The sequence below is a fragment of the Xiphophorus maculatus genome, chromosome 4 (genome assembly GCF_002775205.1).
Source record: "Xiphophorus maculatus strain JP 163 A chromosome 4, X_maculatus-5.0-male, whole genome shotgun sequence".
In the NCBI taxonomy this organism is placed as follows: Eukaryota; Metazoa; Chordata; class Actinopteri; order Cyprinodontiformes; family Poeciliidae; genus Xiphophorus; species Xiphophorus maculatus.
Window position 1 is genome coordinate 3,405,975 of NC_036446.1, and position 26,150 is coordinate 3,432,124.

The 26,150-nt window shown below is 37.6% G+C and overlaps 2 protein-coding genes and 1 long non-coding RNA gene across 3 annotated transcripts in view; 2 read left to right on the forward strand and 1 right to left on the reverse strand.

Annotated features, from left to right (window-relative positions):
• Positions 1-6,752: 6,752 nt before the first annotated feature.
• Positions 6,753-26,150, reverse strand: part of samd4a (sterile alpha motif domain containing 4A) — a 52,235-nt gene continuing 32,837 nt past the window's right edge. The window contains exons 4-13 of the mRNA XM_023332853.1: positions 20,476-20,763; positions 19,199-19,308; positions 18,232-18,318; positions 16,000-16,246; positions 15,215-15,300; positions 14,625-14,743; positions 14,271-14,472; positions 11,511-11,637; positions 8,571-8,654; positions 6,753-6,840 (exon numbers count right to left, since the gene is read on the reverse strand). Coding sequence (XP_023188621.1) covers positions 6,812-6,840; positions 8,571-8,654; positions 11,511-11,637; positions 14,271-14,472; positions 14,625-14,743; positions 15,215-15,300; positions 16,000-16,246; positions 18,232-18,318; positions 19,199-19,308; positions 20,476-20,763 — 1,379 coding nt within the window. The 3' untranslated portion in view covers positions 6,753-6,811. The remainder of the gene's footprint in view (positions 6,841-8,570; positions 8,655-11,510; positions 11,638-14,270; positions 14,473-14,624; positions 14,744-15,214; positions 15,301-15,999; positions 16,247-18,231; positions 18,319-19,198; positions 19,309-20,475; positions 20,764-26,150) is intronic.
• LOC111608449 lies at positions 13,258-14,338 on the forward strand. Its single transcript, XR_002752669.1, has 3 exons — positions 13,258-13,519; positions 13,733-14,118; positions 14,256-14,338. It is a non-coding gene; the product is annotated as an uncharacterized LOC111608449 (long non-coding RNA).
• Positions 22,708-24,599, forward strand: LOC111608448 (tripartite motif-containing protein 16-like). The gene has a single exon (XM_023332854.1). It carries the CDS (start codon positions 22,732-22,734, stop codon positions 24,397-24,399), a length of 1,668 nt encoding a protein of 555 aa, XP_023188622.1. The 5' UTR covers positions 22,708-22,731; the 3' UTR covers positions 24,400-24,599.

Below are 26,150 nucleotides of genomic sequence, written 5' to 3' on the forward strand. Positions count from 1 at the left end.
AGTTTTTAATGTGTTTTTATGTTTTTAATGAAGAGATATATTCTAATTTCCAAAGGATTTCATGAGCAAATGCATCAAGACGTTCTGAATGTTTCGTTACAAAATCAGACAAAAAACCACAACCAGAGGCGTTTTGTTTGTTTTTATATAAATTGGGGGCATGCCAAATCACAGCATTCTGGTACATCGCAGCAAAAGTACAAAACACATCAAAATAATTCAATTTTCACACCAGAAATATGTGTGAAGACAACAAGGATTCAACAGGTACCAACCAGTTTAAGCAGCCGGGCTCACGTTCACGCTCATTTATTCAAACTTCTGTACGAATCTGGATTATTTTATTACAAAGATAATCAAAGAAATCTAAATCTGGAGGTTCAGTTTATGAAACTTAACCAGTTCTGTGAATATTCAGGTGCTAAAACTGCTGACAGTAAGATTTATTATTGGTGCAAGGAGTTTGCAAATTGATTAAACATTGGTTGGTTTAAAAATGATAAACTGCATCAAGTATGAATGAACTAATGTATTTTTTAGTCAAATCATATTAAGTTAAACATTTAGCAGATGCTAAAATACTGCAAACTCAAAAATGAAAACTTTTTGGACTGAATCCAACATCAACATAATCATAAAAATAAACTGGAAGTTTGTAAAAATGAAACTGGTTGTTTCTGAACGTGAACTCCACTCAGCTGTCATTCTCCCAAAGCCGAAACATAAAAATCGATACAGAACCATTTATTGCGTTTTGCTTTTTCATGATGTTGATGTGTCAAGTATAGAAAAAAGGCACTGCCATTTGTTATTCTAAATACAACTTCCCCAGTCATGTGCATGCATTTTAAAATATAAATACATTTTTTTAAATTGTCTTTTCATTTTCTAGATTTTTTTGTATTTTTCGCAACTTTTTATTATTAAACATACATTTAAATTTTTTTTTTTTCAAATATAGAAGTAAGCCTGCAGTCAATACAGGACATCGGCTCTTTGATAAAATAAATCTAAATGAAATAAAGGGAGAACAGTCAAGCGGTAACGCTTTGTTACATATTTCCAAAAAAAAAACAACAAACAACCAAAAAAGAACAAAAAAGTCCTGGCATCTGAAAAAAACAAACTGATTTGCAGACTCTATGAAAAAATAAAAAAAGCATACATAACTCAACGTAAAATACGATAAATGCTTTTGGAATAACAAAGCGTTAAATGCTAATACTGCGCGGAGCTGATTTGGTTTGATTTAACACAAATTACATCACTTTGTTGATGCATCAAGTCTCTTTAAAAGGAGAACTTATGTTTTTCTCAAACATAAAATCCACCCGAAATATCTTTATTTCTCTTAAGCAGATTTCCAACTGAATGACCGAATGCCACCAGGCAAAACGTGTTAATCCGCCGCAAAAATAGTCCTCCCAAAATGGCCGCTTGGTGGAAAACACCACCAGCCAGATTTCAGCTCGTATTAAACGTTTTCCTTCTACAAACACATTTCTGACTCCAGAACCAAACGAAGAGTTTGGATCTGGATAAACTTAAACAGAAATACAACTCAACAAAAGCAAACAAGAACAAAAAATTACGATATATCTGAGATGTATGTATGGTCACCAGCCATAACACGTTAACACAGACGGTACTTAAATAATAAAACACTTACAAGTTTTACCTCTGCAGGAAATACGGAAAACAAAAGGAAATAAATTATTATTTTCTACTCAAGTACTGAGCGATGCATGGCAGTGGAGCTGAGAGATTATATAGAGAAATTATATAGAGAAACAACGTTTAGAGTTTAATCTACTTCCTCTGGATCTGAAGGGAGTTTCTGAACACGCTGATGCAAATTTTCAGTCATTCAGGATTTAATCTTGAGAGTTTTAAATGAATATTTTCATGTAAAACATGAAAAACCAACATGGAAGAGCCTCAGATTTGATCTTTCTAACCCCTACACTGCAGCCTGGACTCGTCTCCTCAGGCAGTTTCACAGAAACCCGAACTTTGGGACTAAAGCTGAAACGATTAACCAGATTAATCATGATTAATCGTGATTTAGTGATCAACTAATTTGTTAATTGGAGTACAGAGATTGAAAAAAATGCAGTTTGCCACAAGAACAACATTCTACGAGCATTAATTAAGCCAAAACTGTAAAAGAAAATTCTAAGCATTTTGCATTAAATAAGTGAAAAAATGTATTTATTTGTAAATCTTTTCTATATGATGGTATTGCATATTGCAAACAGAAAATAGAGTAAATTTCTGCCAAAAAATTTAAAAATCTTGCGATTGATCTCAGAAACTTTCTAGAAAAAAAGAAAATGTTTTTTAAAAAATCTAAAATTGGGCGTGCCGTGGTGGCGTAGTGGTTGGCGTGACCCACATTTGGAGGCCTTCAGTCCTCGACGTGGCCGTCGCGGGTTCGACTCCCGGACCCGAAGACATTTGCCGCATGTCTTCCCCCGTTTCCTGTCAGCCCACTATCATATAAGGGACACTAGAGCCCACAAAAGACTCCCTGGAGGGGTAAAAAAAATTAATCTTAAATTTTTCAAACTCAAATTTCCAAATTTTTTCTTTAAAAATTCTGAGCTTTCTTCCCCCCCATCTCTAATACCTGTCATAGTTTTACCCAAATCTCCTCTAGTCACATTTTTAGCTTCAACTGAATCAAATTCTGTAAAAAGGAAAAAAGAATCAACTAATAAGCACCATTTGATATCTAATTATTGATTGGTTAATAATAATCAACAGATCAGCCCATCACTGTATTGATTTTTTTATCTGATTAATCGTCAGAACAGAAGAAACTGTTTGGATGAAAGTCGAAACGTCTAAGAAAAGTTCAGTGGTTTTCATTTAAAACTCTCAGGAGTTTCTGAATATTTTCAGCCTCTTAAAACAAATTAAAGTCTAAATAAAAGCTTTTGCTGTTTCAGAGCAAAACTGTATAGATAGTTTGCAAATGTAGAACAATTTGCAGATTGTTCTACAAACAATTTAAAAATGTTTTTATCTTTTAGTTTGCAGCAAACTGAAGTCCAAAAAATACTTTTTTCTAATTATTTTGAGGTCATGTTAGCATGTAGCTTTCATTAACGCAGCAAACGTCTCCGTGTCCCGGCTTCGTTCAGAACAGGAACATCCGTCCCTGGTAATTCACACGTCATAAATCATTAACGTCTAACATTTTCTAGAAAAACAAAAACATTGTAGTAAAAAAAAATCAAGAAAATTTCTTGGTTTCAAAAGTTGAACATTTTCTAGAAAATTTTGTAGATTAAATTTTCATCTCCAAAAATTTGGAAATGTAACAATTTTGTAAAGTTGGAAATTTTCTAGTAAAAGCCTCAGAAAATTTGAGATTAATCTAAGATATTCAAGGAAATCAATAAATATTCTGTTTAAAATGTTGAAAATTTGCTGGAAAAAACAATTTTGATAAATTCTGAAATTCTAGAAAATCTCAGAAGTTTTGAGATTAAATTTTCTAGAAAAAATAGCAGAGATCATAAACATGGAAATTTCTGAGTTTTAAAGTTAAAAATATTTGACTTTTTTCAAATGTCTGGTGCATCTGGTGATGTAATATTTAAACATTAAATGAAGGATATTTTTACCAGTTACTCAGTACTTGAGTACTTTTTAGCATTTTGTTTTTACTCTTACTTGATTCATTTCTTGGACGGATACTTTTTACTTTTACTTGAGTAAAAATGTTGCGCTACTCTTAGGGAACATTTTGGCTGCTCTGAATGAAACTCTTGTTCTCCACTGCATGTCAGGCCTGCAGCTTCTTTAGCTAATGCTAAAATAGTCCCGGATGAGCCGCCTCGCATTCTTTCACACCTGAATTTAGCGCCGTCCAGTGAAATCGGATCAGCGGGCCGAATGCTGGCCACGTCTGAACGAAGCCGTTTCATCCAAGCAGGACGAGACTTTGTTAAAGCTCGGAGCAAACCAGAGGTAAAATGGCCACCGTGACACAAAAGAAACACGTTTAACTCCAGGCTCAGAGTTTAGATGAAGAGAAAATAATAAGAGCTCAGATGGTTCAACTCAGAACGTTTGAACGTGAGTCACATTATCAAGTGCGGGATGCAAAGAAAATACTATGAAATTACAACAATAAACCCTAAACTGCAAAAACACGAAACATCACCAAGCATTGAGTCGTTTCTAGTGAAAATACCTCAGTATTCTTGAAATAAGACAAAACTAACTTACATGAACTTTTCAGCAAGAAACAGGAGCTTGTTTAAAGTAAATAATTTCTCAATATTGAAGAAAATGTACTTACATGTAAGTGAAATAATTAAACAAAGAAATAAATTATTCTAGAACTGCTAGAAATAAATTATAACTAGTGAGTGGCTATAACTGATGCTAATAGCAAAACACCTGTAGTTATAACTACTAGCTATAATTTTACCTTTTGAGCAAAAACTAATTACTATATATAATTTATAATTAGAACTAGAAAAATGTTTTGTTATAACTAGAACTTAATGAATTATCTACCTAAAACAAGCTCTGTTTCCTGCTGAAAAGTTATTTGTCACTTAGTTTTTCTCTTATTTCTATGACACCTGCACTAGAAACCAGACTCAAAATACTTGGTAAAATGCAGTTTTTGCAGTGTAATTATTAAATAAACTGATCTGGATTCACCAGGGTTTTTGCACATTTCCTTAATGGAAGTTTATTCCAGATAGAAGCAAATAGGGATAAATATTAAGACGCAAAATAATGAAGAAAACAAATTCTATGACGGCCTCTGCTGATGAAGCAAAGACACACAGATGCAATGACTGCGTCTGGCCAGCAGGTGGAGGTAAGCACTAATCAGACAATCTCTGGGAGAACTACCCTTCATGGATTGACCAGTTTGTTTTTCACACTTTTTCAACAAATACTTTTTTGCGACATGCGGCTTAATGAGATCGCCCGACATACCAACATGCTCCATCGTCTCCCGTTCACAAGATTTCCTGCATTTTCCTGCAAACCTTCAGATTTAGACAAACTAATCCACTTCCTGCTGCCCTCGCTCACATGACATCATCCTCCTCCGTCGCCTTCAGAGGTCTGGCCTCTTCAAACATCCGCTTCCCCCTCTTCAGCATCACTTCAGCTTAATTCCTTCCTCTACAACATATGTGTGTCAAACTCAAGGCGCGTGGGCCAAATCCGGCACGCTGTTGCTATTTATTTGGCCCTCTAGACGAGAAGTTTGCAACTTTTACAACCAAAAGAAAATTATTGAAATTCTTGAGCTCTAAAAATCGACAATTTGCAACAAAACAACTAAGACATCCTGAGATTAATTTCACAAACTTTCTAGAAACACTTGGAACATTTCTGAGTTTTAAAAGCTAAAAATGTAAAAAATAAAAATATTCTAGAAAATTTCAGAGATTTTTGACAGAAATTAATTCTTTTTTTATATCTACATTACCGCTAATAGACTGCTGTAAAAACCTGCATCTGTTATTTGATCTAATCTTAAATCGTATTAGTTTTAGTCAGAGCTATTAGGAGCTGCAGGTTGGACATTCTAGAGGGCCAAATGAATAAACTTTAACAATTGTGCGTTTAAACATAACTTTATCAGTTTAATCAAATTAGTTTTATTTGTATAGAGTCGGATTCCATCATTGTTAAAAGATGTTAAATATTTAAATTTATGTTGTAGAAATCGAATGGGGAGAAAACTGCAATCTTTTAACAATTCATCAAAAAATCCCAAAGGATTTTTGTCCAGTTTGTAGAGCAAATACTGTAGAGAAAACTAACAAACGTAGCAAAACATAGAGGCTTTTTTAAGTCAATAATTCCTTAATATTGATGAAAAAGTTCTAGTTTCACAGGCAGATTTTTTCACTTATAACAAAATATTTCTCCCATGTCAGAAGTTAAATAATCTGCCAGTGGAACTGGAACTTTTTCATAAATATTTTGGATTTATTTACTTAAAACAAACTAAATGTTGCCAACTTGTTACTTGTAAGTTAGTTTCATTTCATGTTTATATATATTTGCAGTAGAAACTGGACAGAAATACTTGGTAACGTTTAGTGTTTTTGCAGTGTAGGTAGTTTTATTAATGAATCTGTGAGTTTGACGCCGCTGCTCTTCAACATTCTCCGTCTTCCTCTGCTTCACTTCCTCCCGACGTTTTCTCCGTTAAAACCTCGCAGCTAGCCGTCGCTTCGTAAAGATAAAGGAAACGTTTGCTGTAAACTGGTTCGATGGTTGCCTGCGGGTCGTAAAGCTTCGCGCGCTCCCTGAAAACGAGCGCGCTCTCCGACAGCAGCATCGTCGTGTAAACAATACGGACGCACAACGCAGAAACAAGATGTCGGCTGAAAACTCGCAGAGTCGCGGCGCTAATGTCTACGAAGCGCTGGACGTTCGATCGGTCCGAGAATCCCGACCCAAACGCGCCGGCTCCGCTCGTCTCGTCTGAGGTAACATTACTGATGTGGAAGACGCCATGTTTCACCCGGTCGGCCCGATCCACAGGCCGATGTCGCCCTTCCGCTCGCCTCCACTGGGGGGCGCCAGTCAGGCGCCGTCCATTGCTGGCTTTGATGCTGTTCCTCCTCGGACGGAGGAGGAAGTCTGTTTCTGTCCGACCCGATGGATGATGGGCTGCGTTGGCCGTGTGGCGGCCAACTTGCGAGTGTTTCCGAGGTCCGGCCCGATCCGGTCCAACGGTGGAGCGCTGCGGGGAGGGGGCGGGAGGACCGGCGACCTCCGGCTGGCTTTGAGGAGAACCTGCGGCGCCCCGATGACCTCATATTGTTGATGTGCGATCTGCACCATCTAACCGGGAGAGAAGATCGGGATTTAATCGTCAAAACCAGTCAACTTTAATTGATAGCTGATTAATTGATAAGTTGCCATTTCCTTATAAAGCTGAGTTTTCTCTTATATCATAACATAAAGGTAAAATGTTTCATAAATATGTTGACTAAAAAAACATTTACGTTATTCTGTGTATTAAATAGTGACTGAATAAACAGAAAATTCTGGTTTAATCTCATTAATAAACTCAGATATATTTATAAAATAACAAGACAGAAACTTATGATGGCGTATTAAGGCCATAATAAGAAAAATAAGAGAATAAACTAATAATATTAGAATAAATTTTATAACATTGGAATAAAGTTGTAATTCGTCTGATTTTGTGTCAGTTATGTCGCTCTGCTCTGAAGCTTCTTGTCTTATTGAGATGTAATTATGTTATAATAAGATCACATTTTACAGTAATGACGGTTTGAACGAGGCAACATCATAAGTTACAGAAAAACAAAATTTTTTCCCCAGTTCCTAGTCAGACGCATCGCTGTGTTAAAATCTGAAGATCGATGTGCTGAACAGCGAAGAGCCAAACGGTCCTGCTGAGGAAACGACACATCTGTGAAAACAGACGGACAGCTGCTGCCTCTAATGAAGGAAAACTGACCAGGATGCACTGAAAAAACACAAAATACTAAATAGTAGTTGGTCTAATTTAGCACAAATATGCTTGAAATGAGATAAAACAAACTTACAAGTAACTTATCAGCAACATGTACGGAGAAACAATCACCTGATGATCCTGATTTATAAATCTCTACTCGGCTTGGCTCCAGCATACATAGATCTATTACATAGATCTGTTATTACATAGATCTGTTATTGCATAGATCTGTTATTTCCCATTCTTTACGCTCTGATAACATTTTTCTTTTGCATGTTCCACGTGTTTGAACTGAGAAGGGGAAGCCAGCATTCGGTGTGAAGCTCCTTCAGCCTGAATCAGCTCCAGTCTGAACTCAAGATGTCGGATGTTGATTTGACTGGATTTATTTTGTGTGGTTCTTAAAAACAGACAACGAGATTCTATTAAACATTGTCACTGCTTTTAAATTGTTTCTATTGTTTTACACTTGTGTATATGTATTAATTAGTTTTATCTGCTGTGTATTGCAGACTTCTGCCCAGCTCCCTCTTGAAAATGAGACCTAGATCTCATCGGGGTTTACCTGGTTAAATAGAGGAAATTAAAAATATACAGGAGATTGATTTAAGTCAATAATCCCCAATATTCAAGAAAAGGTTACAGTTTCATTGGCAGATTATTTCACTGAAAACATTTTTCCAATTTTATAAGTGAAACAATCTGCCAGTGGAAGTGGAACTTTTTTTGGTAAGATTTTGTGTTTTTGCAGTGCAGTATACATAAAACGTAAAAAAAGAAAACAAAGAAATGTTCTCGCCAACTTCTCCAGCATTTAGCAAACAAAAATAATTTTGACAAAACTAACCAACCTAAAACTGATTTAAGTTCAGATACTAACATTTAATTACCCTTAAAAACATTATAAGTAAAACCAGACTTATAAAGTGTATAAAATCATACTGTGTGTTTGTGCAGTGTGTGTGAGCGCTCACACACACTGCGCGCGCTCACACACACTGCGCGTACACTTGAGTGCGCTCAGTGTGTGTGCTGTTTATGTGTTTGTGTTTGTTTTGAAATGTTGCAGTGAAAGTAAAAGCCGTACCTCCCAACGCGTGTTCTGTCATGCTCAAACACAACGACTCCAGGCGATTGTTTATGTCCGGCTCCGTCACTGGAAACTGATGATCTGTGGAAAAAGCAAAATGATTTTCACAAAATAAAAAACAACATGAAACAATAAATAATGTAGAATTTAGTCCACTCTCCTGATATGTCTGATTTCTTCAAGTAAAACTGAGAATTTTGATACAAAATACCAGAAAAGCTCGTAATGTTTTCAAAAATGAATCAAATGCCAGGTAAAAAAAAAGCTGTATCTACATTTTATAATTATAGTTATATATTATTTATTACCTTAATGATCAATCACTCATCATTAGCATGATTATGTTTAAAATTGTCATGATATAAATGGTTATTGACCAGGTCACTCAGTCTGACACAGACAGCAGGAAAACACACTGTACACTGCAAAAACACAACCTGAAAAACTACCACTGCTGGATCAGCAGCATGAGTCAATAATTTCTGAATATTGATGAAAATGTTTTAGTTCAAATAATTAGTACATTTTCAAAATCAATATTAAGAAATTATTGACTTAAATAAACTCCGATATGTTTCTGAAAAGTTACTTGTAAATTAGTTTTTCTCATTTCAAGTGTATTGAGATATTTGCATTAAAAACAACAAAAATACTTGGTAAGACTTTGTGTTTTTGCAGTGTATGGGCATTAAAAAAATCAGTTGTTTTGTTTTTTTAGGCTCGTTTTAATATTGTGAGCTAATTCTTTAGATTATTTAGAAATAAATCTCACAATGGTTATTAAATTGGGTTTTCTCAGCTAATGTTTAATTGAACTTGTAAAAAGTAGAAGCAACTTAAAAATCTGCTTTTATTTTATGTTGAAATGCATTTTTTTGACATTTCACATACAAAATAAATAAATAAATAAAAGGAAAAATGGCTGTCTAATATTTTTTTTAATGAATATTAAGGATTTTGAAAAAATTAAAGCAAGCTCATTTATCTTTCTGAAGAGTTACTTGTAAGTCAGTTTCACCTTATTTAGACATTTACACTTGAACGAGACAAAAAATACTTGGTAAATTTGTTTTCGCAGTGTCAAAGTCAAATTCCCGGCTCTGCTTTCATATTTTTTATTTTCTGATCTTAGCTGTTCTGAATCCATCTGTCAGCGAACAGATCAGAGATGTAAACAGAGGAGGGAGGATGTGTCGCTTTCACATCAACTCTGGCTCCAACCCAGCTGCAGCCAGACTGTTGTGTGTGCATGACTCTGCAGAGTCGTCAAAGGAGGAGAGGAGGGATGGCAGAAACGGAGCAACGGGAGAAAAAGGAGAGAGAGTCAGGAAGGGAATCCAGGGAGCCCCGTCCTCGCTGCACAAAGGCCCTCATTGTGAATCTGACCACTCTTTCCTCCCCTCTCTTCCTCTCTCCCTCCCTCCGCCGCCTTGCTTCCCTGCTCTCCGCTGGCTTTTCTTTTTTTAAATCCGTTTTGTCCTCCTCGTTCTAAAAAGAGGGAGGCCGAGTCGCTGCTATAACCGTCCTCTGTTCCTGTGGGACGGAGGTTACTGCAGGTCACTCCGTCTGACACAGACAGCCGCTGCAACCCGCGGGAAACACACTGTACACTGCAAAAACACAACCTGACAAACTACCACTCTGCTGGATGTCTAGTGTAGGTAGATAAACATGTTACACATGTGTTTAATTTCCTGTAACTAAACGGGAAACTTTGCATGTTGGATGGACTCGCATGTGGTTTCTCCTCGTAGAAACATAAAATCTTACCAAGTATTTTTGGTCTGTTTTTTAGTGCAAATATCTTAGTTCACTTTAAATATGAGAAAACTAACTTTCCAGTAACTTTATAGCAAGTAAGAGTTTGTTTGAAGTCAATAATTCCTGGATTAAAAAAATACTTGTTCACTGGTTGATAATTTAACTTTTAATTTAGAAAAATGTAATGTTAAAAAGAAAACAGTAACTTTTTCATCATTAATTCAGATCAAGCTCCTATATCTTGCTGAAAAGTTAGTTGAAAGTTAATTTTGACTTATTTCAAGTGTAATAAGATATTTGCACTAGGAACTAGACTAAATTAGCTCAGATAAAGGAAAAAATGAAATAAGACGTTAATTTGAGCGAGTATTCTTGTTTTTATGTGTCATAAACTGCAAAAACAAAATCTTACCAATTATTTCTGGTCTAGTTTTAAGTGCAAATGTCTTAATACACAAAACTAACTTAAAAATAACTCACCATAAGATATAGTAGCTTATTTCAAGTAAGTAATTACTTTATATTGATTAAAAAAAAGTACTATTACACTTATAAAAAATATATTTTCCCACAGTAAAAGTAAAATAATCTGCCAGTGGAATTAGTACGTTTGAAAAATCAATATTAAGGAAATATTTACTCAAAAAAACTCCTCTATCTTGGTTAAAGGTTACTTATAAGTTAGTTTAGTCTTTTTTTCAAGTGCACTAAAATATTTGCACTAAAACTGGACCAAAAATACTTGGTAAGATTTAGTTTTTTTGCAGTGTAACAACACATAAACAACACTTTATTTGTTATATGTCAGATTCTGTTTTTGAATAATCCTATCAAAATGGTCAAAAATTAGAAATAAATGAGAATATCCAGTCGACCGAAATGGAAAAGGCAAATTTTATGCATAATCTAAGCTGGTTTTTAATATTATTTGATTAAAGTAAATACTAAAAACCAGTCGTTTGTTTTTAAACAATGGCTTCGTCTTTATTTATTGTTTTTATGTTTGTAATGAATTCCTGAAGTTATGAGCCAAGTTAATTTTGAATAATACAGGAACTAAAGTAGTCACGTCCTCTGAATCGATTAATCACAGAGTCGGCCATTTTGGCTGTCTGGCTGCTTTGCAGAGGGTTACATAAATCCATAAATGAAATCAACAGAGCGGTAGCTCCTCACCGGTCTGCTGGAACGTAACCATGGTTTGCGGCGTGGTGTGGACCGGCAGCGACCGCGTCCTCTGCACGGAGCTGTGGGTCCGACTCGGCATGCTGTTACTTCCTCCAGGGTTGGCAAACCAGGGGCCCTGAGGAGAAATAGTTAACACATTACTGTGATTTAAAACTAGAGCTGGCCAATAAATCAATAACAATACATATTGTGATAAATTCATAAATCAAATAAAAAACAGAGTGGCGCCTCCTCTCACTTTACCTATCAACAGGTAATATGTCTGACAGAATATTTTATAAATCTCTCACAGCTAGGTTGGTGGAATCAACTAACTCTCTCACTCTTTGGTTACCTAGCAACAGCCTGCTGGGCAAGAAGCAGTTTCAAGTTCCCCCCAACTTTGGTTGCCTGGCAACAGCCTGCTGAGTAACTGCAGCAGGTAACTCAGCAGTAACCTGCCTCTGAACTGCTTAAAAGTATCAACGGCGTGGAGAGGAAACTCGATGAAACAGGACAGATCGCTCCACCAGTCTGGTAATAATTCAGATATTTTAAAAAATTATTATTGATTAGTTGTGATACGTTTTTTAGCCATATTAAAAACACATTAATGGGGTTACGTTCAGACTAACACCAGAATAATCCAGAGGGTTGTTTCCCCCAAAGACTGGTAAAATAAAACTTATCAAAACTACGGAATCAATAGAAATAGAAACATTAAAAACTATTTTAAAAAGTTAGACCAGATATTTCCAGGCCAAAGCAGATTGTTCATAAATTCTGGTTCCAAAAACAGATTGCTAATCGCAAATTAGTTGCCTTATTTTGTGTTTTTTCACTGCAAAAACAAAACCTTACGAAGTATTTTTGGTCTAGTTTTTCATACAAATGTCTTAGTACACATGAAATAACACAAAACTAACTTACAAGAAACATTTTAACAAGATGTAGAAGCTTGTTTTAAGTCAATAATTCCTTAATATTGATGAAAAAGTACTACTTCTAAGTGAATTAATCTGCCAGAAGAACAAGACATTTTTTCCATATTATAAGTTAAATTGTCTTGTTCCAGTGGCAGATTATTTCTTTTAAATAACCAATAGTTTTTAATTAATAATAAGGATTTTTTTTCCTATTTCTTGCTGAAAAGCTACTTGTAAGTTAATACACTTGAATTAAGGCTAAACTAAGATATTTGCACTAGAAAGTCCAGATTATCTCATCTTGTAACATGAGAAAAATATTCTTCTTATAAGTGAAATAATCAGTCAGTGGTACTAGCACTTTTTAATCAACATTAAGGAATTATTTACTTAAAACAAGCTCCTATATCTGCTGAAAAGTTATTTGTAAGTTAGTTTTGTTTTAATTCAAGTGTAATAAGATATTTGCACTAAAAAGTGGACCAAAAATACCAGGTAAGATGTTGTGTTTTTGCAGTGTACAGGAAAAATCCTGCTTCCTTCATTTGTTTTACTACTTATTCAGCAAATTGCTGCTTTGCTGCAACATCTGCAGATGAAAGACTTTACTGGTGGAAGCAGGAAACGTTGTTTTCTCCTGATTCTCCTCCCTACATCAGGTAGAGCTAATGACGGGTCTGAGAGTAACCTGCATATTATCCAATCCCTCACCGCCCTGCAGCGCCGGCGGCCAGCGAAAAACAGGAAATGCCTGTGCGCTGTTCTCACTGTATCTGAGCCGCGCTCTCTCTCTCTCCCCTATATATACGCTGTACCTCGATCGCCCCTCCTCCTCACAGCTACAGTGACTCACAGCTTTTCCTGCCAGCCGACTTTTCTCCCTTTTTCTCTCCTGGCACTTCCACTCCAAAGACAAGAAGGAGGAACTGAGGTATTTCCTGCCATTGTGAGGGATGATGAGTAGAAGGAGGGAGGGGAAAAGGGAAAAGAAAACCGCTCTGAAATGGGTCGGATCGGACCAAAATGAGGCAGAACGGGCCTGAAACCTCCCGCACGGCTCCGCCCGTTTTCAGTGTTGACGCAGAGTCTGTGGTATGTGGAGCGACCTGCCTATGAGCTCCATTCACACACACACACACACGCACACGCACACACACACACACACACACACACACACACACACACACACACACACACACACACACACACACACACACACACACACACACACACACACACACACACACACACACTACTCATCCTGCTTATCCTCATCATGGAATAATGACAGAAAAACTATTTCAGGGAGAAGACGTGCTGAGCCCCGGCGGCTGTAACCATCCTGGAATGTCTCGCTGCTCAGTCCGGGAATCTTCCACTTTAACGTCAAAGATACGACTTCAGAACGAAGCAATTTAACTCTAAAGCTTCTGAAAGTGTCTTTCCCTTATCACATATACAGAGTTCCCATAACTCTGTAGTGATCCGCGCAGATCAACCGCCATCTTGGTAGGCAAGCGCAGCGCAAAACCTAGATGAACCATGGCTTCCAGACCAACAAAAAGAAAATTTGGATTTGGTTGCAGTGTGACGTCACGCCCCCATCTCCCTGCTGGAGGGTAAAAAGCTGCTGGCTAACGAAGACTACCACTCCCTGACCCCCATCTGAATCAGGGCCACATGTCTGCTTGGTAAGATTTTGTGTTTATGCAGCGTGGAAGTTGAAACTGGTGCAAAAATAGAGCCAGCATTAGTCAATGCTATCACTAAAGCTAAGCTAACATGAACACAGCCAAAAAACGCTGAATAACTCCTCCATCCTCCACAGTCCAGTTTGACTTACATGCCTGCCCTGTTTGGGACCGGTTGGGGTGCTGCTGGAGCTGCGGGGAGTGGGTCCCAGCAGCCCCCCGCTGCCCAGTAAACCCAGTCTGGCTCCCGGTAAGCTCCTGGAAGGCATATGGAACTGGTGGAGGCTGCGCCTGGCGGACACGCTGCTCCCGACGCAGCTGGTGGTGGGGAGAGAGTTCGACTGACCGAAACGGCTGCAGGACACGAGAAACGTACGAGAAACGTACGAGAAACGTACGAGAAACGTCAGAATGAAATCAAAAAAGTTAATAAAGCTGCTTAAAAAAACAACAACACATGTACTGTCACAAATAGTGGAAAAAATGGCCAGTTTGTGAAAACGTACCTCCTCTGAGGTCGGTAACCCGCAATGTCGAGGAGGGTTTTCCTCGGGATCGACCGGAAAAGCCTCTGGATCTGCTGTTTCCATGACAACAGCCTCTTCTTTTGCGTCTCTGTGAAGGACTGCCATGCACACAGAGAGAGAGCAGCAGCTAAGAATCAGGAAATAATCAAACTCTCCGTCAAGTAATTTTGACTATTTTTTAGTGCAAATATGTTTGCAAACTTGAAATAAGACAAAACTTTTCAGACAGAAGTAGGAAAAGTTTCTGTCTTTACAGACAGAAGCTCCTACTTCAGACAGAAGTAGGAGCTTCTGGCTGAAAAGCTCCAATTAAATCAATAATTACTTAGTTTTGAGGAATTTCACTTATAATGTGGGAAAAATGTGTTATGAGTTAAATAATCTGTAAGTAAGACTTTTGTCTGATTTCAATAAAAAGTAGATCGAAAACATCAGATTGAAAACTTTTATCATCCAGTTTCTGGTAGAAAGAGAAAAACAATAAATCGTGCAAATGGAAATTATTGATTTATCGTGCGATTAATCAATTTATTGCGACAGGCCTGTGTATAAGATTCGGAGGGAAATACCTCATGGATGAGACATTTATCGATGAGCTGCAGGTAGGAGCTGATGTTGTCCTCATCCGACCGCGACACCAGGAGCTGGGTGCAAACTGAGGGCAGCGTGAAAACAGAACATGAGACGGGGTGCCCAAAGTGCGGCTGATTTTTTCTTTCTTAAACTTGGCTAAATATAACAAGCATTTTGAAAGAAAGTGACCCAAATACGTCTGTTATTACAGACAGTAAAGTTATTAAGCCAAGCAAAAAAATCTACTGCGGCGTATTAAGGCCATTGTAGAAAATAAGTAGCAAATTTCTGCAAAAATACTCAGACATTTTGAAAGTAATCAACAAAAAAAAAAAAAAAGAAACTTTTTGAGCTCCAAAAGGAGTAGAAAAAAAAATATAAAAATTTGAGCTTAATGTCAGAAATTTTCTACAAAACAATTCACAGTTTGAAAAGCCAAACATTTGCTAGGGGAAAAAACCCTGAAATTTTTAGATTAATATCAGAAATTTTCTACAAAAAACCTTGGAAATTTCTAGAAAATTTCTGATATTAATAAAATTTCAGAGTTTTTGGCTGAAATGTGCTCCTTTCTTCCCCACCTACATTGGTCCTAATATGCTGTTGGATCCACAATAAACACTGGGATATTTTATTGGCTTGATTTAGACAATAAAATATCCTGAGGTTGGTTTTTTTTGGCCTCCTGCGGCTACTTTTGAGTCAAAGTTTGGACACCTCTGACATACAGTAACTCCTCCATCTCCATGTGAAACCACCTGAACAGGTGAATTTCGCTCACCTTTCCCCATGACACGGGTGAACTGGCCCGGCAGATCCCCCTCTGCGATGACACTGCTGCCGATCTCGGCTTCTCCTCCGCCGCCTCCAGGCAGGCCGGAGTCGGAGGCGGAGCTCTTGCTCTGCGGACTCAGCAGGGGGCGCTGCAGAGACGACTCCTCCCCTCCGCTGAAGGCTTTGATGGGAGTCGTGATCATCAGGTGGAGCTCCTGCAGCGGCGTGCGAAGATTCCCGCCCTCCAAGACGTCCTGGAAACAGGAAGTAAACATTCACCAACCAAACTGGGAGAAATAAACAATAACCAGAGGTGAGCAGAGCAGCCAAAAAGTCTACTCAAGGCACAGGGGCAAAGCCCGACCCACGTATTGAGGCCTTAGTCCTCATGGCGGTGGTCGCAGGTTCGATTCCCGGCCCGGCGACATTTGCCGCATGTTAAATGTTGCCGGGCCGACGAACTACTTTCAAATAAAGGCCACTAGAGCCAACAACAAAAAAAAGTAGCACTACTTCAATGCGTTTTCACGAAAAGTAAAAGTAAAACGTATGCGTCCAACAAATTTCTCAAGTAAGAGTAAAAAAATATTTGGTAAAAAAAAACTACTCAAGTACTGAGGAACTGATCAAATGATCAATCATTTAATATTTAAAAATTACATCATCCTACGGACCAGAATATAAAGTTAAGTGGCAAATTTGGCATTTTAAGGACAAAATTACAATAATTCATATAAATAACAAAAAATAAAGAAAATTTTTCCAAGTTAGTTTGTTTAAAAAAATAAATTAAACTAACAAAAACTGCAGGTGTGTGTCTGCGTCCGGTGAATTTTTAGTTAAAACATGTTTGTTTTCCATTCAGTGGGTAGAAAATCCAGAAATTTTACTCAAATAAGAGCAGAAATACTTCATAATAAAAATACTCAAGCAAAAGTATAAAGGAACGCGTAGTAAAAATACTCCTAAAAGTAGTTTTTTAAAAAAAGTTACTCAAGTAAATGTAACTGAGTAAATGTAACTAGTTACTACCCCACTCTGATAAAGACTTATGTTGTATAATTGCCCATCCGTTTGCAGCCATTTTCACATATGAATATAAACGTTGAGTTGGGGGCGTGGCCTGCAGCAGCTCTTTTAAATTTAAAGTGACAGGAGGCTCTAAAACAGCTACAATCTCATTATGCAATAATGAATTTGTGCTAAAAATGTAGTAAACATGTTTTATATCTCCTATAGGCCAACCCTAACCTGTTCAAGTAAGCACAGTGGGTCAACTTTAACGTGTTAAATGAAGTAAAGACATTTGCCAATCGGCCATGTTGACACAGTGCTGCTGCTAAAGGTTACGCCTGAAATTAGCTTCAGTCCCTCCTTCTGCCTGACCTTTAATGTTGTTGTTCTACTTTGAAGGGTAATGAGTAAAGAGGAGAGAATGAGTTTCAAATCTGAGCCCAAAACCTTCCCTTCAGTGGAGAACAAAATCTTACCCAGTATTTACTGTCTAGTTTATAATGAAACATTATTAGTTCACTTGAAATAAAACAAAACTAACTTACAAGCAACTTTTCAGCAAGAAAAATGAGTTTGTTTTAACTCAATAATTCCTTAACGTTGATGAAAAAGTTCCAGTTCCACTGGCAGATTATTTCACACGTAACAAAAATGTCTCATTATTAGTGAAATAATCTGCCAGTCATTTTTTAAAATCAATATTAAGGATTTATTGAGTTAAATCAAACTCCTTTCTTACTAAACAGCCGCTTACAAGTTAGTTTTGTATAACTTACAAGTGAAATCTTGCCAAAAGTGACTTTTTATCAAGATATAGGAGTTTGTTATAATTAATAAATCCTTAATGTCGATTTTAAAAAGTACTAATTCCATGAGCAGATTATATAAACTATAATCTGCTCATTTATAACATGGGAAAACATTGTTCCCATGTTATAAATGAAACTAGTACATTTTCCATCAATTTTAATTAATTATTGACTTAAAATCAGCTCTTATATCTTATTGAAAAGTTACTTATAAGTTAGTTTTGTCTGATTTCCAGTGAACCAAGATATTTGCACTAGAAATCAGGCCAAAAATCCAGTTTTCTGGATCAGTTCTTCTGTTGTTTGGCCATTTACAGGCTTGGCGACTTAAACAAAAAGGTCCTAATTACCAAAATAAAAGTCAAAGCTAGATGACTTTTAATTTCTTGCATGAAAAAATCCCAACAGTTTCTGACCTTTTCCAGGCTGCGCAGAAGGTTCTGCCTTTCTTTGAGTTTCTGAATGCTGATTACAATCTTGTGTCGAGCTCCTTTAGTGACTTTCTGCAGAAAAAAAACAGATTAAGATTACAAAACATATTTTAATTGGTAGCTGTGCTTCCTTTATGCTAACCACAGCAGCAGGATGATGAGGCAGATATTTAGAGACGTCTTGGTGTGGATGTTCATCACATTAGAGTCGGGCAGAAAGAACTGGCAGCACCTGGAGGAAGCAGACTGTTTCCTGGACCAGCTGTAGCCGAATTAAATTTAGCTGCATCCCGCTTTAATAATAGATTCCTCAATGCCTTCATCCACAAGGAAAGCAGCTGCTATATTTGCTCGGTGACAGAAGCAACTTTTCAAGTCAGTAGCCAGACAGCATTAACGCTTGGAAGATATTTTTATTATAGCGAGAGAACAGTGAGGAGAATTTGGATGCAATGGGATCTAAATGAGCGATTCCTGAATGGTATGAATAAAACTCTTGATTGGATGTCAAATGGCATTAAAACACAACTTTTTCACAAATAACTACCTTTATCACGGCAAAAACACTAAATCTTACCAAGTATTTTTGTCTAGTTTCCAGTGCAAATATCTTAAACTTGAAATAAGACAAACCTGACTTACAAGTAACTTTTCAGCAAAATATTAATTCATTTCTTAATATTCATAAAAATTCCACTTGGAGATTTTTTCTACATTTGTAACATAAGAAAATTGTCTTGTTATAAGTGAAATAAACTGCCAGTGAAACTAGTACTTATTGACTTAAAACGAGCTCCTACATCTTGCTGAAAGGTTACCTGTAAGTAAGTTTTGTCTTATTTCAAGTGAACTAAGATATTTGCACTAGAAACTGGACAACTATACTTGGTAAGATTTTGTGTTTTTGCCGTGTAAACGTTAAAATTAATTGTTTTCCTGTGCATGTACGAACCTGTGCTTCTAGTTGTTCTTCCGTCAGTGACATCATTTCATCGTAGGTCATTGTGGAGAAGAGCACGGCGTACTTATGGAGACGAAGACTCTTCAGCCATCCAGGAACATCTGTGGAGAAACTAAGTCTGTCAAATCTTTTTCACAGATCTGGAGACACTTCCTAGAACAGATGTCATCGTCAAAGCGTTGATCTCAAAGCAGATTCAAGAAACAGCACAAGTTATGTATAAGTATCTTATACATAAAAAAAGTCCCATGTAAGACTTTAGCGAAAGCTCAGCATATTACTAGTGAGGAAACAAACATTACATTCATGTTTTTCATATTTCTGTTTAGCCACCTGAATTTCAGGATGACTGCTATTTCTCAAGATGGCCGCCGCTTTTGAGCCTTTTCAACCAATTACTGCAAATTATTTTTACCAGTTTTCATGACTTCAATAAAACTTTGTCACATCAACTATGATTATCCTATTAATACAAAATGAAAGTAATGATATGTAGCAAAATCAGATGCCAAAACTGAAACTGAGGACTTTGCTCTTTGCGAATCTCATCCATCAGCTGGAAGGAGATGAAGATGAGACAGATTAAGAAACTGTTGTTTTAACAGTTAGCGTTAGTTTCTGCTAATTTTAATGTATTTAGCTGTTTAGAGTTAGCTACTGTTAATTTATTTATTTAGTGATCTAATATTAGCTTCTGCTATTTTTTATGCGTGTTGCAGTTTAGCATTAGCAGAGTTACATTTTTAAATTAATTTAACAGTTTAGGATTAGCTTCTGCTGTTTTTTAAGTGCTTAGCAGTTTAGCATTATTTTCCACAATTTCCACATGTTCAGTAGGTTAGCATTAGCTTGCGCTAATTGTTTTCAATGTGTTTTGCAGTTTAGCGTCAATGTAAGTAAGATTCTACTTTAGCAAATTATTAATTTAGTGAATTTAACTTTTTGGTTAGCTGTGCTGATTTTACTGAAAACATAATATAAGTATATTTTATATGTTTGCTCTATATATTATCCATTAAAACAATGATGGCCATTTTGAAAAATATAGCACAAGATCAAGTAAAAAAATATAATTTCTATGGTTCAAAATAGATAGGCAATGATCTGACACCAAATACATGAGCCTCTTTGGTGATTTTAGTGCAAAAATGGCTTCTATCTTAAATTTCTCAGTGGCTAATTTTTCTTTTCCAAAAAGCTAGTCCCTGATAACATCTGAGCCAAATAATGTTGTTGTATCCTCATGTAAAACATTCTGCTTTACTCACCCCTCATCCCACTGCCGTCCTCATGGAAGGAATTGCGATGCAGACTTGAACTGCCTCCTAAGCCGCCATCATCCAGGTGTTCGCTGCCCCCACTGCCCGAAGAGGCGATGCTGCTCTGGGGGGAGAGAGGCGCATGGTCTGGGGCGGGGCCTCTGGACGTCCGAAGGTCCTCTTGGGACAGCCAGACGTGGCCCAGAGGCTGGTTGTTGGGGCCGCTGATGGGGGGCGTAAGGGACACGGAGCGCTTTAGGGGACTGTGCTGCTGACTTCCACCACCGCTTGAAAGAACTGTAGAAGAAAAATATACTCTACGTTTACACTTGCACATAAAAATGGCTGCAGACCAATGCACAATTATGCAACTGTACATCTTTGAAAAGCAGAAGTGGAGCTTCATGGACAACCAACAAGAATACAGCAAGATGTTTCTGGATGGAAAACCAACAACATTCAGCAACCATTGTACGGTAAAACCAGCAGACCAAATGTGCTGCAGCTCCACTTTGGTTGCTAGGTAACAGCCTTGGATCGACTGGGGTTGCTAGGCAACCGCGCAGTGCCAAAATTGGGAGGTTTGAGAAACGACTCGTTTTCCAGACACCAAGAAACATTGAGTTGTTGCCAAATAATGGCTGCATGTTTGTTTATTTTTAAATGCTTGAGATGCTTTTAGAAGCAGTTGAGATCTAAACTCTAAACTTTCATACATCTAAATGGAAGCATAAAACTGTGCCAAAAGTGAATTTTGAGTAATAGGTTCCCTTAAAGATACAATCAACATGGAGGTTTCAGATTGACCATTTTTAATCTCTGTACATCCTCCAGATTCAAGGGTGCCATCTTGTTGGCAAATAACCACAACGGATTTGGTTTCTTGTTAACAATTATTGTGTTGACTTATTTTTGGATCATCATCCTAGTGAAAGACCAACTGATGGCCCATTTTCTTTAGTGTTCTGGCAGATTTTTATTTATAATTTTCTGATTGTCTTCAGATTCCATGATGCTCAATAAAATACCCCACATCACTCTACTGCATTTCAAAGACCCAATCTTACAGGAAACAATGCAGACTTTGTAAGGATCATGTGGTTCAAGATGCGGTGAACTGAAAATGAAGCTTACAGCATCACTCACTGTACAATTATGTCAGCTAACAATCATCTGAGCTCCAAAAATTAATTCTGAATCACCAGTTGGTCCTTTAATAAATCAAAATGAAAACAAGACAATGATCTATCATGTCATGACGCAGCAGAAAACTGAATTCCTCTGTTCTGGCCAATAGTCAGAATGGGAACACATTAAAAATCTTCAGACCTGAACATTCAGAGTCACATAAAGACAGTTACAAAATCGGCCTTCTATCACTTGAATAACATTTCCAGGCTTAAAGGACTAATGTCTTATGCTTTTATCATTTGAAGTTGATCCAGAAAGCTGCTAAAACCGGGAAGCCAAAGCATAAGACCCAGCTCTACAGTAAAGTCCTTCCACCGGCTCAGAGAATAGACATTAAGTTACTGCAGTTAGTTTTTAAATCACCGAAGAATTTAGCACCACATTAAAGATCTGCTGTTGTATCAACCTTTCAGACATCTCAGGTCTTCTCCTTCTGGTTCTGTTCTGCACCCCGAGAACCAGAAATGGAGAAGCAGAATTCAGCTTCTATGCACCACAAATCTGGAACAAACTTCCAGAAAACTGCAAAACAAATGAAACACTGATTGCCTTTAAATCCAGACTAAAAACCCACCAATTTAGAGTTAATTTTGACCAATAATAACTGGAACATTGACCAACATGTCTGATATGTGGCATATGGTGATATATGATGGTACTGGACAAAATGTGTGTCTCTGGTTTCAAAATTTGTCACTTTATGATGTTTTTACGAACATTTATGTATATTTTTATAATGTAAATCACTTTGAATTGCCATGTTTCTGCAATATGCCATACAAATAAACTTCATCCATTGATTGCTGTAGTTACATTTCTAAAACAGGACAACCAGACTCCCCCTTTATATCATCCATTTGGTTAATCATCTTCCAGACTTTCCCTAAGGCTGATTTTTCTGTTCTTCCTGCTCTTAAACACGCCTTAATGCTGAGTTGATCCAAAGTCTGCTGAAGGTGAAAGCTGATTGGCTGCAGCCTCTCTGCACTGACACGTGATTTACAGATAAAAGCTCAAATCTGTTTCTGTTTTCAGGAAGTGAAACTCACACAGTCACTGTGACTGAAACCAGAAATGGAGCAGAATCAGCTGGACCGAGAAATGTTCTCCTGTTTGATCTGTCTGGATCTACTGAAGGATCCGGTGACTACTTCCTGTGGACACAACTACTGTATGAACTGTATTAAAACCCACTGGGATGAAGAGGATCAGAAGAGGATCCACAGCTGCCCTCAGTGCAGGGAGACATTCATACCGAGGCCTGTGCTAAAGAAGAACACCATGCTAGCAGCTTTAGTGGAGCAGCTGAAGAAGACTGGACTCCAAGCTGCTCCTGCTGACCACCGCTATGCTGGACATGAAGATGTGGCCTGTGATTCCTGCACTGGAAGAAAACTGAAAGCCATCAAGTCCTGTTTATTCTGTCTGGCCTCTTTCTGTGAGAAACACCTTCAGCCTCATCATGATTCAGCTGCTTTTAAGAAACACAAGCTGGTGGAGCCGTCCAAGAACCTCCAGGAGAACATCTGCTCTAAGCATGATAAGTTATTGGAGGTCTTCTGCCGCACTGATCAGAAGTGCATCTGTTATCTCTGCACCATGGATGAACATAAAGGTCATGACACAGTCTCAGCTGCAGCAGAAAGGACTGAGAGGCAGAGAGAGCTGGAGGAGAGACGAGGAAAAATCCAGCAGAGAATCCAGGACAGAGAGGAAGATGTGAAGCTGCTTCAACAGGAGGTGGAGGCCATCAATCGCTCTGCTGATAAAACAGTGGAGGACAGTGAGAAGATCTTCACTGAGCTGATCCGTCTCCTCCAGAAAAGAAGCTCTGAGGTGAAGCAGCAGATCAGATCCCAGCAGAAAACTGAAGTGAATCAAGTCAAAGAGCTTCAGGAGAAGCTGGAGCAGGAGGTCACTGAGCTGAAGAGGAAAGACGCTGAGCTGGAGCAGCTCTCACACACAGAGGATCACAACCAGTTTCTCCTCAACTACCCCTCACTGCCAGCACTCAGTGAGTCTACACACTCATCCAGGATCAACATCCGTCCTCTGAGACACTTTGAGGACGTGACAGCAGCTGTGTCAGAGCTCAGAGATAAACTACAGGACGTCCTGAGAGACTCATGGACAAACATGTCACTGATGGTCACTGAGGTGGAAGTTTTACTGCCAGGACCAGAACCAAAGAGCAGAGCTGGATTCCTAAAATATTCATGTGAAATCACTTTGGATCCAAACACAGTACACACACGACTGGGACTATCAGAGGGGAACAGGAAGGTGACAAGGATGGATCAACGTCAGTCTTATTCTAGTCACCCAGACAGATTCACTGGATGGTGGCAGGTTCTGAGTAGAGAGAGTCTGACTGGACGTTGTTACTGGGAGGTGGAGTGGAGCAGGTATAAGGTTCGTATAGCAGTCGCACACAAGAATATCAGCAGAGCAGGATGTGGGAATGAATGTATATTTGGATGTAATGACAAATCGTGGGCTTTAGAGTGTTCCAAAAACAGTTTTAGTTTTGGACACAACAACATCTGGACCTCCATCTCAGGTCCAGTTCCTTCCAGAGTCGGAGTGTACCTGGACCACAGAGCAGGTATTCTGTCCTTCTACAGCGTCTCTGAAACCATGACTCGCCTCCTCAGAGTCCGGACCACATTCACTGAACCGCTACTGGCTGGACTTTGGGTTTGTTGCACTGGAGACTCTGCAGAGTTCTGTAAACTAAAATAGATTTCTTCTCTTCTCTCTGATTGTTGGTCAGATTAATGGTTCTGGTGTCTTTGCTCTTCTGTTCTTCTTTATTTTTCAGCTTTAAATGTAGATCTCTGTGTTCCAGGAGCCATGAAGGAAATCACTGCTAATGTTTTTATTTTTATATGACAGAAAGATATATCTCCACATAAAAATGTAAACATTCCTGGATGCTTATAGTTTTACTTTAATATTTGTATTAATGTATTTTGATGTTCTGGTTTCTCATGTTGTTTAAATTTGTTAATATTGAAGTGAACTGAAGTAGCTTCTTTTTTCATTTTTTTGATCCAAATAAGAAACTGAATCTAACATCAATTTAGAACTGATGCTGTTTTCTTCTCAGTTCTTTAGGGGGTTGAATACTTTTGAACAAAGTATTATTAATTTTTTTATTTGCAAACATTTTTTTGAATTCTGTATAATTTTCTATCCACTTCACAGTTGTATACAACACTGTGTTGGTCTTTCACATTAAATTCCAATCAATTATATTTATGGTTGTGGTTGTAATGTGACAATCCAGAACGCTGCAGCTGGAGTTCTGACTAAAACCAGGAAGACAGAGAACATGACCTCTATTCTCAGAGCAGGTATTCTGTCCTTCTACAGCATCACTGAAACCATGACTCTCCTCCACAGAGTCCAGACCAGATTCACTGACCTGCTACTGGCTGGAGTTTCTGTTGGTCATATGATAAGAGACTCTGCAGAGTTCTGCAAACCCAATTAAATTTTCTCTCTGATTGTTGATCAGGGTTCATAGTTCTGATGTCTCTGTTGTTCTGTTCTTTATTTTTCTTTTTTTTAATGTAGTTCTCTGTGTTCCAGGAGCCATAAAGGAAATCACAGCTGATGTTTTCTATCATTCTGATATGACACAGAAATTCCTTCATATGAAAATCTGAGCTTTTCTTGGTTCTAATAGTTTTGTTTCAATATTTATATTGATGCATTTGGATGTTCTGGTTTCTCTTCCTTTGTTCTGCAGAACAAATGTTCTTGATTAAATCAATTGATACTGAAGGGAACTGAAGTTGCTTCTGTTTTATTTACTGTGATCCAAAGAAACAGAATATAACAGGGATCATAAATATTTTCACGTCACCCATCCCCCGCAGTGGCATTCCCTCCCCGAATTGAAATACTATTGCAAATTTGATCATATTTAATAATTTATCTGCACACACCACTGGCTCCAACATTGTATGACCTGATTATCAAAACCGCTTTTTATTGTTCTAAGTCTCAAAACAATTTCCAAATTCAGTTTATTAAGACAATCAGTAACATTTAATTAAGACTACTCAGTCTGAAAGAGAAAAAGTGCAAATGATTCACTGGGATGTGTATTTTTAGACTTTTTAAACTTGTAGAACTGTAAACATTATTAGTCAGCTTCTTTAGCCTATTATTTTTCACAAAATATGTAGTTTAACATTTTCTGTGCAAATTTTGCAACAACACTTTATATTTCAGTTTGTCAGAAGAGATTAAAAGTGACATTTTGCATTAACAGTAAAAAGGGAGGCTTTGTCTATTTCATGGCCTTTTTCTGCAAACCAGTTACTTGCTTACGATAGAGTACGCCCAGAGTACGTTTTGTGGTTTGTGTTTTAAATACGAAAAAATCTGTACAAGAATAAAGTCAGAATTTTATGATAGCTCTTCACCACATTGCACTAAAATGAGGAATACTGATGGTCTTGTAAAGTTATAGTTAGAATTGG

What these genes read in the sequence shown, in the direction of transcription:
- LOC111608448 (XM_023332854.1), top strand. Translation starts at nt 22,732, where the DNA reads ATGGAGCAGAATCAGCTGGACCGAGAAATGTTCTCCTGTTTGATCTGT.